The sequence below is a fragment of the Manacus vitellinus genome, unplaced genomic scaffold (assembly GCF_001715985.3).
Source record: "Manacus vitellinus isolate BGI_N305 unplaced genomic scaffold, ASM171598v3 scaffold_1_pilon, whole genome shotgun sequence".
In the NCBI taxonomy this organism is placed as follows: domain Eukaryota; kingdom Metazoa; phylum Chordata; class Aves; order Passeriformes; family Pipridae; genus Manacus; species Manacus vitellinus.
Genome location: NW_021939396.1, coordinates 35,515,682 through 35,530,226, shown reverse-complemented (window position 1 = coordinate 35,530,226; position 14,545 = coordinate 35,515,682). Strand labels below are relative to the sequence as shown.

The window sequence follows — 14,545 nt, the reverse complement described above, 5'->3', positions numbered from 1 at the left end:
ATCAGTTAGTCATTGAAGAAATAAGGAGTTTGGTATGAAAATTCTGGTGGTTCTGAAAATACTGTATGGCAGTGTCCAAAGAGTTATGCTCAATGTTCAAAGGAAGCCAGTAACAGGTGGTGTTGCTCAGGGGCCCATACAGTGACCAGTGCTATTTCATACCTTCTTTACTTATGTAGCAGTATTGAGTGCACCCTCAGCAGGTTTACTGATGACACCAAGCTGACTGGTGCTGTTGATGGGCTTGAGGGAAGAGATGCCAACCAGAGGGACCTTGGCAGGTTCAAGGAGTGCATCCATATGAACCTCATGAAGTTCAGCAATGCCATGTGCAAGATCTTGCCCCTTGGTCAGGGCAGTCTGTAATATCAGTGCAGACTGGGGGATGCATGGCTTGAAAGGAGCCCCGCTGAGAAGAACTTTGGTATCATGGTGGATGACAAACTTAACAGGAGTCTGCAAAGTGCACTTGCAGTCCAGAAAGCCAACTGTTCCCTGGGCTGCATCACAAGAAGTGTAGCTAGTGGATTGAGGAAGATTATTCTCCCCCTCTACTATACTCTCAAGAGACTCCACCTGGAGGGCCATGAGAATGATCAGAGGGGTGACAGAATTGGGCCTATTTAAACTTTACCATGGCCTTTCAATATACAAAGGGAGCTTATAAGAAAGATGGAGAGAGGCTTTTTACAGTGGTCTGTAGTGAGAAGACGAAGGGTAACAATTTTAAATTGAAAGAGTGTAGATCAAGATTAAACATAAGGAAGACATTTTTTGCAATGAGGGTGGTGAGGCACTGGAACAGGTTGCTTAGAGCAGTTGTGGATGTCCCATTCCTGGAAGTTTTCAAGGCCAGCTTGCATGAGATTTGAGAAACTTGATCTAGTGAAAGATGTTCCTGGCCATGGCAGGAAAGTTGAACCAGATGATATTTAGGCTCCCTTCCAACCACTGTGTGATTCCATGAAATAGCTGAGTATTTTCTGTATTGCTTATTCTCTCCAGAGAAAGATGTTTACCCTGACCACTGTGTAGCTGGATGAAAGCACGGGACAACAGCCTCTTCCCACAGTTTCCCATCTATTTTCTGTAGAATAACACTGGTGTCTTCTGAGACACTTTACTAGGCGGGGGTCTCCAGGCAAGATAGGTAGTCTTGTACAGTGCAGGGGACACAGAAGGTTTCAAGGCCTTGAACTCAATATCATCAAGACAAATCCACCTTGGCACCTAAATTGCTCTCTGGATCAAGCCAGAGGCTCCTGCTTATTCTTCCAGGTGCTAGTGACTTTTATTGCTTTGGATATCCTATTCCAACCACTTCATTGTTCCCTTGGAATGATTACAGAAACTAAAGATGACCATATTAAGTATCTTACAGCTCATTTGCATCCTATTTTCTTTAGTTATCAGGGAACACACTTTTAAGTCTTATCACTTGAAGCCAACAGCCAACATTTCCAATATCAAGAAACTGGGCAGTACACTTTAGTCAGCTCACTGCAGATTGACAATTAGCATGTTGGCTTCATGGGTTCACATAACACTATTAATTAAACAGCAGCTGGGTTAATCAAGATAGTAAAAGTAAGTTGTTGGAATAAATACTTTGTTAATGAGTCCATCAATAACAAAAAATAAGAGGTTTTAATCAATTAATTTTTAAAAATATTCACACTGTGGTGGCTGTAACTTTTTTTAAAGATCTGAAAACAGGTCTCATATATCAAAGGCTATATTTTCACTTTATCACTTCATGTTAATTGTACTGTAAATATCAGTAACCCAACTATAATTATTAGTTTGTTAGTTACATGCCACATGTTGCTGTCCACCTCTGAACAGCAATACCTGACAAATGATGCTAAAGAGCTCTTTTTCCTCTTTGTTGCTTTATTTTTTTCAGAAACATTCATTCTGACATTAAACTATAGAAAGATATTCTTGAAATATGGTAGGTCATATCTCCTGACATGGTTAGAGATTTCATCTTTGTTTTCCCCTCCATGACCATGAAATTCAGAGAAGGCAAATGTACTTTTTTTTTCTCCTGGTATTAATAACTAAACAGATGGGGAAAATGGTGTCTTTTAAACAAATATATGCCATAAATACAACAGGTAACAGTGATTCCTAAGTGACTGAGGAATATTTATTTACTAATGGTGAGAAATATAAAGAAATATAGTTCTGAGAAGCAGAGACTGCTGATTTTGTGAGAAGCTCATAGATTAGGCAAAGTGTGTTTCAAACATTGAAGAGAGTGGGAAAAGTTTTACTTTAAGATGAAGATCTAGTGAAAGAGCAAGATGTAAGTTGTTAGGACTGTTAAAACAATCAGGTTTGTCATGACCCACATTCTTTTGAAGGGAAGACCTCTCCAAGTTTTCCCTATTGCTTTTGTTCTTTGTGTCAGATGGTTTATTATTCATTAGAGTGGAAGTCTTGCTGTGCTTTATCCACCTGTTCAACACATTAGATATGTGAGAAGTTTACTAGAAGCTCTCACAGAGAGAATTTTTATAAAATATGCATGGATATAGAGTGCACATGAACATATAAAGAAGGAATTGCATTCATAAAAATACAGTTAATTTAATACAGAATACTAATAACAAGAGAAAATACATGATGGGAAAATAGTAAATAATTCTAAATATTGGATCTTCCTTCACAAACACTTAAACCCACAAGCTGTACTACTAGTCATTTTTATCATGTTCATTATTTATTTAGTGGTTTTACTCTTCAAAATATTTCAGTTATGTTTAGGGAAAAGAAACAAACCCACGTGACTTATGTAGTCAAATTGCACAACACAAACGGTGAACAGGAAATATTGTAAATAAACAGATGACATTCTGTTATGAAAAATCATGGACACCAGAACCTATGTTCTGATGTTTCTGTGGTACGTTCGGGTGGTGCAAGCATTATACCTCAAGTATGATTAGTCTTTCAATTCCATGGAAGCCTTTAGATCATATTATTTTTGTCGTCATGCCTGAAAGGTACTCCAAACTATGAAGTTTAGGGAAGAAATGTGCCTAATCTGTCAAGGAGTCTGTAAATCAGTGCTGGTCCTGGATGTGCTGGGCAGCAGAACCACAAGATCCCATTATCATTAATAGCAGGTGGCTGGACTTCTCTTAATCACACGCAGAGTCTTCAGCAGGTAAAGGTGGACATGCAGCAAACCAGCGAGCCCTACCGTGTCTGCGGGTCCCATCCAGCGGCAGCAACCTCACACCAGGCACAGTGGGGATGGGTAGCTCAGGCATGGCTTGGTCCTGGCCACCTCCAGTGAGCACCTCCTCCAGAGCTGGTTTGCATTTAGCTGCCTCAGAGCATCAGTATAACAAAGTGGTGTTCACCTGACAGAGGCTATGGCAATACCACCCCAGTAAACTGGACACAAAAATTACCAAGGAAGCTGCCAATACTGTCATCTGCTCAGAACGAGAGGAAAGTTGGATTAAACTCACTTTCCCAAAACACCAGTGACGTGAATGCCCTAGAGAGGAAGCTCTGACAGGACCGTGCCACAGCGCTGTGACAGCTCTCATTCATAATAAACTCAGCTTCAGCATACTGTAGCTTAATTCTCCATGGGAAGATTAATCCCTTGGAGAAGGATTAAGCTGCAGTGAACTAGGGCCACTTTATTTCTGAATGGGAAAGGCCACACAGGGATTTAATGTACTTTATCTTATGCGCATTGATTTCACAGCTTTAGTTAATTCATCTTAACTTCCCTGAATTCCCTTGTGTGGACAAGCTTTTTGTCTGCAGAGAGGCTCTTGGAGCTGCTTGTAAAGCTCCTCATGCAGCCACACCAGAAAGCAGGTTGGAATAATTTCTGTGTTCTGAATGAGCTTATACCTGTCTAGATATTATTAAATTACCTCTTTCTCAGATGGTTGATCTGTGACATCCCAAGAAGAACTGTTTTAATTAGATTTTTTGAATGGATCAGTGAAAAAGGAGTTTTCTTAAAACTAATCTCTGGATTATTGTAGAAATCTCTCATGAAGAGTCTTTTCAAGGCTTTCATATAGCTTTAATTGTGTAAAGCTGCACAAACAATATTTTCTCAGGCATGGGCATGTCTGGGCAGTGCAGTTGAATAGGTTTACTTGCCCAGTGGGATTTTCTTCTTCTTTGATGGTGGTTATAAGAAAACATTTTGTCTATATTGATAACAAATGAGTGGAGTTTCTATTTCCTCATCCTAAAGATTCTAACCCCTTCTTCTTGATGACACAAGTGACACAATTCCAGGTCTAGGAGGATGTTTTTGTGAGTGCAGTTGTTAAAAAAATGGCATGGTTTGGGTGGTGTTGTCCTTTGGGGAAATGAGTCTGCGCATTATTGGCATAGTTATTGTGAAGTACTGATAGGCCCTTCTGATGTTTCCTGATGTCACTGAATCATAAACCAGTTTTACTGTTCAGCTACATCATGAGAATTCACATATAAATTTAAACTTTTTCCAAACAGTTCTTCACTGGGACACTTTATGCAACACAAAAAGACATCTCTTGTGGATTCCATAGAAGTGTTACTATGACTGAATTCTGTAGCAGTCAATAAATATTTTGTCCGTTTAGTAAGTATACGAGGTGCACAGAGGGCCCACATGCATGTGGGAAAACTCATGTGAGAAAACTCATGTGAGAACAGAGGTATTGAACAAAGAAAAAAATGTAAATAATAGCTGAATGTCAAGGTACAGGAGTTTTTCCACCAGTATTACTTAATAGTAGTATTCGTCTATACTAACCCCAGTGGGACTGGGGAAATATTTTAAAATATAAAATATTTATTTATATATAAAATATATGCTATGCAACATGATCAAAAGGGAGGAAATCTCTTTAATATAGCTATTTCTGACTATTTGCACTGAAATTTACAAATGCAGGAAATAAAACCAAATATTTTTAGCATTTAGCTGTATTTCTACATTGTTGTACTGAAAGCCTGATAAGTGTTCAGTGTGTTCTGATGATTTTTTTTTCCCTCTTCCTTCATACAGCTGATTGGATTTGTGTATGCCTGTTACGTGATCAGTATTTTCATGGAGGAGGAGGACAGCTGTAAGTACTGATACACACCTCTCCATATCTGGAGCCACAGTACCTGGGGTGAGACTTAGTCTTGCGTTGACTACCAAGGCAAAGTTTGAAAAATGGCAGAAACTGGCATTCATGTACACAGCCAGTCGTGCTCAAAGATATGCTTATTTAGGTACTACTGTCTTATCTAGGTAGGATTGCACTTGCTAAACTTCCTCATAGAGATTTGTGAACCTGTCGCATGAGCCAGTCACAGTGATGAAAATTATGTGATCCACATTGCATGCATATATATATACATACATATGTCTTTATGTATGTATGCTTAAATTTGAATCAAAGCTCCCAAAGCTATTTAGCCTGTTCTTCAAATGACAACTTATCAGTAAAGTTAATGGAGATGACGGATCAAGCCACTTACAGTGTGTGATATCGCTCTGATCAATAATTAGGTAAACCTGATCAACCCCTACAGGTAACTAGACCATGCATTTAAATGCTAAGCCCATGTTCTTAACTTGACTTTATCAATAAAACTCTTATATACATACTCATGTTGTTCCATAACTTTGAAAATGTGCACACCTTTAAAAAAGTATTTCTCAAAACATCATTAAATAGGTATTGAAAAAATCTGAATATGCTGAACCTTTTGCTAGGATGTTGTGTGAATAGAGATTGTGAGAATTGCCTAACGATGTCACCATACACACATAACTAGCATAGCCATTGTTAAAAGCAGTAATGAGAATGGGAAAATATTGGATGAGCAAAGAGGAGCAAGCACAAGAACAAACCTAGAAAACAAGCAACATGATCATGAAAGTTGTTTCCTTTCACTTATGGGGAGTTAAACGGTAACCCCTCTAGGGGAAGAAAAAAGAACAAATGTCAATAGCATTTCAAGGCTATAGGATAAATAATACACAACCAAATATTTATTAATAACCTTTTATTCATAAATCTTTACAGAGTTGCTTTGTTTCTTCACAGAATAGCATTAGTGGGTGAAATTAATATAGTTGGAAAAATTAATTTAGTTTGTAGGAAAGCATTTGATAATATCTGGAAAGTCTTATTGAAGACATAATTCAAGTAATTCATGTCTGTGATAGAAAAGCAGACTGTTTGATTGAAAACAGTGCGAAGGACCATAAACAAAACACTTTTCCATTGCTACAAATGGTACAACGTTCAGTTCTCCTTCATAGTGCAACTGACATTAGAGTCAAATTGTAACACTTTCATTTAGATTTCCGTTAGGAAGAATCAAAGAGATTCTCAGATAAAATTGAGTGGGAAGGAGTCATAAGGATGTCGTGCACATAGTGTACTGTGAAGAGATGTGAGGAGCCTGGATAAAGATGGCTGCTAGTAAAGGAGAAATATGAACACTTGGAGAAGCCATAAAATGTAGGTCTTGAGGTGCAAAAGCCTAGGAAATGATTCTTTGGAAAGCTGGAAACTGACAGGCAGAAACTGGTAACACGGGGTATCAGCAGAAGATGGCACAGCAGCACAAGGGCTGTATAGTTTGGGATATATAAACATAGTCTTTGATCAGTGAAATGCAGAGGCAACTCCTTTCCATAAGGCTGTGATGAGTCATGACAGTAGCTAGGGCTTCATATAGATAGCTGGAAACTTTTTGAGACAGTTACTAATTAAATTCCTGGAACAGGAAGGCTACCTTAAGCATTAGGGAAGGCCTGCAGACTGATGAAGATGGCACAAACTACCGTGCCTTTAAAAGGGAAATAGTGCACAAGCAAACCCACATGCAAACACAAATACATTTGTACTTGAGAAGACAGGCTCTTTACTTTTTACACAAGTATGTTATGTTACTGTTGGTTTTGTTTATCCTTTTATAGTGTGCTTCACGCACCCTGTTTTATGCATGTGTAAAAGAAAGACACAACTCCCATCAAGTAATACGTGTTCAGGGAAAGTAGTCACATGCTGAAGAGCATTATGTGTTTTATATTCAGGGCCTCACAAGAGGGTTATTGTCAAATTAAGGGCCCTGTTCATTTCAAAAACCTATTTCAGAAGAGATGAGCCCCAATTCACTTTCCTCTGATGGTGTGCCCACATCACTGTCTTTTGAGAGTTTCAAGCCATATGATACCAATGGAAATTTAAATCACTGAGAATGGAGAACAACATATTTATCAACCAGTAAAACACATCAAGTGCTAAGGTGATCCAGTATGTAAAACTAACCCAGTTCCCATTCTCCACAAAGGACTCAGGGATCTGCATTTAATTTCCACTTATCTTTCAGAACTGTCGATGGTAATTTGGTCTTCTGTTGCAGGTGAAAATCATCCCACTTGTCTTGGAAAGTATGGTGTAATTCAGCTCAACGTCCTTTGTTAGGAAGGGGCAAATTTCCCATTTCATTTGTACCTTTACCTATAATCATCTAGACCCATGTGCGAATAGTTTTTTTTAGTTAGCAGAGGGTGACCTGGGGCAGGGGCAAGAGCAGTGTGCAAAGGAAGGAAAAAGAGGAGCAAAGAAGTGGAATAGATACAGCTAAGAGATTTTACAGCCATTGGAGAGAAGTAATTTCTGATTTGTTACTTTTTTATTGCCTTTTAAGATCCTGAATCCAATCAAAAGCAAATAAGGACCCTTTTAATATTTCACTTTGTTTCTTAGTGCCATTTGTGTTTTAGAGTCCTCTATGCTTATAGATAAATGCATTAAAGACAAATGTTAACTCCTTCACAGCAATCTGACAGATTCATTTTAAATAAATGTATCTCACTGTTTAAGGCACAGTGAGAAAATTGTTTGGTTTAGTTATTAGCTGAGAAGAACACAACTTGTTCTGGAAAAATTCACTTAGCATGATGAACAGAAAACTATTTGAGATGCCAATACAGTGGTTCTTCAAAACAACTTAAAAGTAGACAGTGTTTACATTAGGATGAAAGTCCAAGAAACTGCAACTAAAGAGCAATTTTATACATTTAAATATGACACAGCAGATTCTTTTCTCAGGTAGATGCAGCTATTCCATCATAATTTTGCAGTAGTTTTCACAGAATAAATTCACTGCAATATTCACTGCATCAAGTTAACCCCAGTTCTTGGTCTGAAACCTGTCATGCAGACTTAAAAATTAATAAAAGCTGCCTGCTTAGCCTCTATGCAGTGCTTAAATGGATTTTGAGCCTGACATTTTGGCTGATGGACACTTTTCTGAACAGTAATAATGCTTGAGAAAACATTTATTTCCAGCTATTGCTCACCTTACCTACGTTTCCCACTGTAGTTAACTTATACGCGGAAGGAAGATGATAGCAGGTCAAAAGGGATAAAACAAAATAGACATGTAAAAGGCACACTGCTGTAGTGGGGTTAATACCTTCCATCATTCATCCTAATGAAAAAGTCTATTTATATCTCTTCCCTTCATTTTTTCATTTCTTTCTTTGTAGATCTATCAATCTCTATAAGCCCTTTTGAAGGAATAGAATATGTGAAATCTGTAATCATAAAAGCCTGTCACTATCCTGTTTGTGAATCATTTTCTCCTAAAAATGAACCCAGAAGCTTGTTTCCACCTTGTCAGAGTTACTAAATGGTTTTAATACAGCGGAGTCTGGAGACTAGGCAAAATGAATTGCTAAAATCATTATTAAATTTCTAAATAGTTTCTGGACTTTTCTGAGAAACAGTTGATAGCACTATTACTGCTAAATACTAGTTCATAAATCTGACATTCACACATGTCAGAAGTGATAGTTCTATACTGTATGGGATTTTGTGAAGTGGCAACTGAGTTGTATACAAATTGCATAAGGAAATAACAGTGAAATTAGAGGGGAAAGTTTGCCACAAATCTGTATTTTTGATTTCAGCATTTTTGTAAAAATGAGACTGAAACACTGAAGCAAGGAAGCTTAAAACTCTTTTATGGATGAGCAAAAATAAAGGAAATTCACCATGAATGAAAGATTTATCCCATAAATAAAGCCACAAGAACAAAATTAATAAATTTTAAAAAATTCCTTTTTGTCTGTTCTCTATGCTAGTTGTATTTAGAGCCCAGCTGTACTTTCAGAACAGAGAAAATGAATTTGTTTTTACAAAGTATGAGTTTTCCCCATACTGTGGTATGAATATGACCCTCTGTATGCCATCATTAGACAAATATTAAGTAAAGCAAGATACATTACTGTTTTCACTGAAAAACCACTGTATTGCTTTATCTGACATATGGTTTTACATTTATACACACCATTGAGCATCTGTTGCCAGTAATCAAACAAGATAGAAAGAATTTTTCATCACATTTAAATTAATATTTATAATTACAGAGTAGGTCCAGCAGTAACAAATTTCTTATAACTATACTATTTTTTTGCAAAGTGAATGAAGAACTATATTTGATTACCTTTTTATGTAAATATACAAATGTCCTTAACTAAGGAGTATTTGGGAACCTACTACTAATATCTTTATATCAATTACAATCATGCGTTGTTAAGTCCATTAACCTTCTAAAAAATTTTTTTTGTGATGAAATTATTAATATCAAGGATGACCAAGAAGGAGGATTCTTCACTACATTTCTGTTGGGCAATACAAGAATCAAACATCCCCAGACAATAACAGTCCAAATATCTCACTAAAATGAGGACTTAGAAAACCTGCCAAACAGCAGCCAGCAGACAGGTGGGCTTAAGTGCTCACCACTCTCACTTTTAGACCATAATGACTAGATATATTGAATTAAAATGTGTTGTTACTGACCAGTGGATGAATATACTTGACACAGACTTTTAAAATTATAATTTTTACTGCTTGGCAGTGAAAAGTACTATAGCTGCCAGGTCAACAGCATTCTCTTGGCTTTGGCATTTCTGTAAAATGGCAGTGACTATCGCTATTTTTGGAAGGTTTGAAAAGCAGTTTGCATCTTTCTGTTCATCTGGACAAGAAATCCAAAGGCCCAGAATTTCGATACACCTGTGTTAGAAAAACAACAGAGTCAGTTATTTTTGCCAGGCGTAGACTATACGTATTGCCAGGCACAGAATTGTAATGGATTCATAACCAAATGTATTCTTTAATTCAACAGAATAGTTTTCTAAAAGTAATCTCCTTCAGAGATGAGTAGTCCAACATACCTGTCCTCAAACGTGGTCTGTGACATCTGGAAAGCCAGGGAGCCCAGCTAATGCCATAAAACGTCTGGTTGATGATAGGTGGTTCCTGCTGCTCCTTGCACTGAGGTGTCATCCGCATTCCAGGGCAGCTTGTTCCGTACTGGTAGTTGCTGTTATCATCTTGCAGATGCCTACCATGAACTGAAGGAGAGGTTGAAGTGCAACCAGAAATATCGCCAGGAGTATCCAGGGGACTTCCTCAACAGCCCCACCAGACATTTAATGGAAACAAATCTCCAGTTACAGTTTCTGTAGATATTAGAGGTCTGTCCAGCTGGAGTTGATTAAATGCAGACTCACCTATTTACTATCCTACTTATACTTGACTCCACTTTCTCCCATACTGGAAATATAAAGGATAAACCTGATATTTTAACAGCATTTTGTGGTCTAACAACATAGTATGGTATGAAAATGCATGCTCATTCCTTCACTAAACTAACACAATGAATTCTGAAGTATTTAAGGAAGGAAGAAATACTGCAGAGACGTTATACTATTTAAATTGCCTCTACATACTCTTTCAATTTATATTTATTTCTTTTTTATATATATTAAGTTATTATACATTGCCTGAGCAAGCATTTATTCTAGTTCCTATGGAAACATGCATGGGTATAATGCACACAACCAAGGGTAAAACCTCTAAGGTGATGTAAAATAAAAACAATTAAACAATATAAACATAAGTTAGTGGCAAAAATACTACAGCAGAGGCATGATACCTCCTTGTTTTTCTTTCTGCTTAAAAGCCATAGATGAATAATCTGTCACAGGAAAACAACCCAAATCCAAAACAAAACCCATACCACTGTCTGGTTTTATATTCTGCTAGCAAAATGTACAAAACAGTCTTCATTTCCAGTTGTATTCTCCATGGATTGTTGCAGAAGATCTTGTTTTAGCTAAGGGATTGTCTTTAAATAATAGGTAGTGTACAGTATATGAAAACAGAAGTCTTAGCTGTGGAATATTTCTAGCAGCAGCAGAAGTTATCTGCTTGAAAGTACCATGCGTTTCATGTGGAATGCAACAAGAAAGGTTTATCCAGATAGGGTGCAGACAAAATATGAGAAAATGGCAACATCTAAACAACATGTGTAAACTAATTCCAATTTTTTATTGGTAGAACATAGCTTACTCTAAGGTGTGAATCAAATAACTTGAAGAAATCCCCCTTGAGCTTCTAAACCACTTCTGTAAAATATTTTAGTCTATCCTCAGTAAAAAATTCGTTTCTTACTTTAAAGTTGCCTCAAATAAGTATAAAAATAATATTCAAGGTATCATTCCCATGCGAGCCAGCAGGTCATTTACTTTTCACTAAGAAAAAGGATAAATCACTTAAATTACAAGAGTTCCTCTGGTGCGTTCCCACAATTCCTCCCTTAAGCACAAGGCAGAAGTTTCTTCCTGAAGTTCAGTAGGAAAGAGCCAGCTTAATCACTTTAGCAAAAAGAAATATTATCAGATATTCCCCAGAATATTAGTAGGTCGTAGCAGGTGTGGTGAACACGTGGTACAGCTTTGAAATGCTCTCATGTGGGTGAGAGAAACCCAAGTACCCAGAGCCAGCTGCCTGGTGCTACAGATAGCTCGGTAGGTGACACGTATTCTCCTCTGCTTCGTACATTGAAATGATACTTAGTCATTTTGTTCAAGTTGGAGTTATCCACTCATTCTTTTTTGTACGAAGTTAAGGGAGAGTTTAGAAGTGTAAAATGTAATATTTTTTTAGGATATCTGTTATACCAGTGAATTGTGTGAGCTTTCAGCTACCAAAAGCTTCAGAGTTGCAATCACTAGCTTCCATCCCCAATTATGGATTCTGACTGTAGAAATATGCACACATATATATATATGGTGATTTAGATGAGACTTCAGGTAAAGCATTTAGAAATATCTGTATGGAAAGCAAAATATATTCTATGTACTATTTTCAGAAAGTACTAACATGGTTCTCTGAACAGAGAAATGTGTCAGGACAGTATTATATCATCTTTAGACAATTTTTGCCTGTTTTGATACATGTGCATATATTGATATATGTGTGTAGATGGATATGTATGTCCATATGGATGGATATGTAGTCATTCATATACATACTTTGGTTCAAACATAGGTATATAGACACTCTCCTTAACTTTGAATTGATTTCCAGATTGATAACTAAAGAGTTTTTAAAGGCTAGTCTGCTACTACCTGATCAATTTCTGTTTTACAAATACAATTAATGTTAAGCATTTTCACTCTTTGTTCTGAATATTCAGACTAGATATGTGGAAGAATATTTTACAGCGAGGGTGGTGAAACACTGGAACAGGTTGTGCAGAGAAGTGTCAGCTGCCTCCTGCTCATTGCAGCGAGGTTGGACTAGATGGCCTTCAAAGATTCCTTCCAACCTGAATTATTCTATGATTCAATGATTCTGTGAATATTATATGCCATATTCCATACATATATCTATCTATCTATATATCTCACATATATATGCATACATACATTTGTACAACTATGTACAAGTTCATCAAGGGCAAATGCAGGGTCCTGAGCTTGGGGAAGAATAACCCCATGCACCAGCACAGTCTGAGAGCTGACCTGCTGGAAAGCAGCTCTGTGGAGAAGGACCCGGGAGTCCTGGTGGACAACAAGCTGCCCATGAACCAGCAGTTCCCTTTGCCAGCAGGTCGAGGGAGGCAATCCTGCCCCTCTACTGAGCCCTAGAGAGGCCACATCTGGAATGCTGTGTCCAGTTCCAGGCTCCTGAGTACAAGGAAGAAAAGGAACTACTGGGGAAGGTCCAGTAGAGGGTTACAAAGATCATTAGGGAACCAGAGCATCTGTCTTAAAATGAAAGGCTGAGTGAGCTGACCCTTTTTAGTCTGGAGAAGAGATGACTGAGAGAAGATCATAAAGATGGCTGTCAAGATGATAGGGCCAAACTCTTCTCAATGGTCCTCAGTAACAGGACAAGGGGTGCTCAGTACAAAGTGAAACACAGGAACTTCCGTCTGAATACAAGAAAAAAAGTCTTTATTTTAAGGGAGACAGGGCACTGGAACAGGCTGCCTGGAGTGGCTGTGGTGTCTCTTTCACAGTAGATAGAAATAGCAGGTTGCTCTAGGTGAACCTGCTTTAGCAGAGGATTGGACTAGATGATCTTCAGAAGTCCCTTCCAACACTAACCAGTCTGTGATTTTGTGACAGAAGATAATTAATGTCGAGTAAGAATATACTTATATTCATGAAGTTTTCCTTAAACTGGAGATTATATGTTCCTTTAAGATTTTTTGGTTTACTGCTGTACTAAATAATATTCTTACTAAAATGATATTATTATTCTGACTTTAGGGGATATATCATTTAATAAGAGTTCCTCAAGCATTCTTAGGTCCATGCACTGATTCCCTGCTTCCAAATACTCAGTATGCCCTTTTTTTAACTGGTTCATTTGATTCAAGCTTCTACTTACCTAATTTAGTATTGATTTTGTTTTAGTCTCCACCTTCCACCTCCTTGGCCTTTCTGTTTAAATTAAATCTGTTTTTAAATGGATGCTAACCCAACCCCCACTTGCCAGTACCTTAGCCTTTTCACTTAAATTGCATCTACTGTTAAATCAATCTTACTCCAGTATCCAGTCTTGCTCTCTTGAGCTTTCCACTCGACATCACACACAGGCCTAAGTGGTGCCCATTCACGTCTGTACTTTTCATCCAGTTTCTCTACTAAAATTACAGATCCATTTTCCACTTCCAGTAGCAATCTTCTTACTTCTTCATTTCTGAATGGCAGCAGCCCTGAGTTTGTTTTAGTTTGTGGAGTTTGAAATTAAACTTTTCAGTCTCCCATTCTTCCGTCTAAATGCCATCTCACCCAAATATTAACCATCATGCAGATAAGTTATCCTAATTTCTAAGCCTCAGCTTAAGTAATATCTGTTTCATTGTTACTGCTGCTTGAATGATAATTTCCCAGTTAGCAAATCATGCCTAAGAGCTCTGTCTTGTATTAACTGCTGCCTATGGTGTGGGAAGTGTAAGCCTGGAGGAAGTGGTGCACACCTGTGATGAAGGGATGTGCTGAACAAGGACAGCACAGGATTAGTCAGGCTCTACAATGGGCCGTAAATTGTCTTGGTTATATACTGATAAGGAATCTGGGAATTCAGTGGGCAGTGAACAGTTGCAATAGAGACAACTATTCCCACAGCTTCCCACCGTATGTATCTCACCCTGTCTGAGAGACTCAATGGACTTGTTGATGAATTAGCAGTTTAGG

The 14,545-nt window shown here is 37.7% G+C and overlaps 1 protein-coding gene across 1 annotated transcript in view; it reads left to right on the top strand.

The window, feature by feature from the left end:
- NKAIN3 (sodium/potassium transporting ATPase interacting 3) overlaps window positions 1-14,545 on the top strand; it is a 188,309-nt gene that overhangs the window by 157,909 nt on the left and 15,855 nt on the right. The window contains exon 5 of the mRNA XM_018074892.1: window positions 5,039-5,099. Coding sequence (XP_017930381.1) covers window positions 5,039-5,099 — 61 coding nt within the window. The remainder of the gene's footprint in view (window positions 1-5,038; window positions 5,100-14,545) is intronic.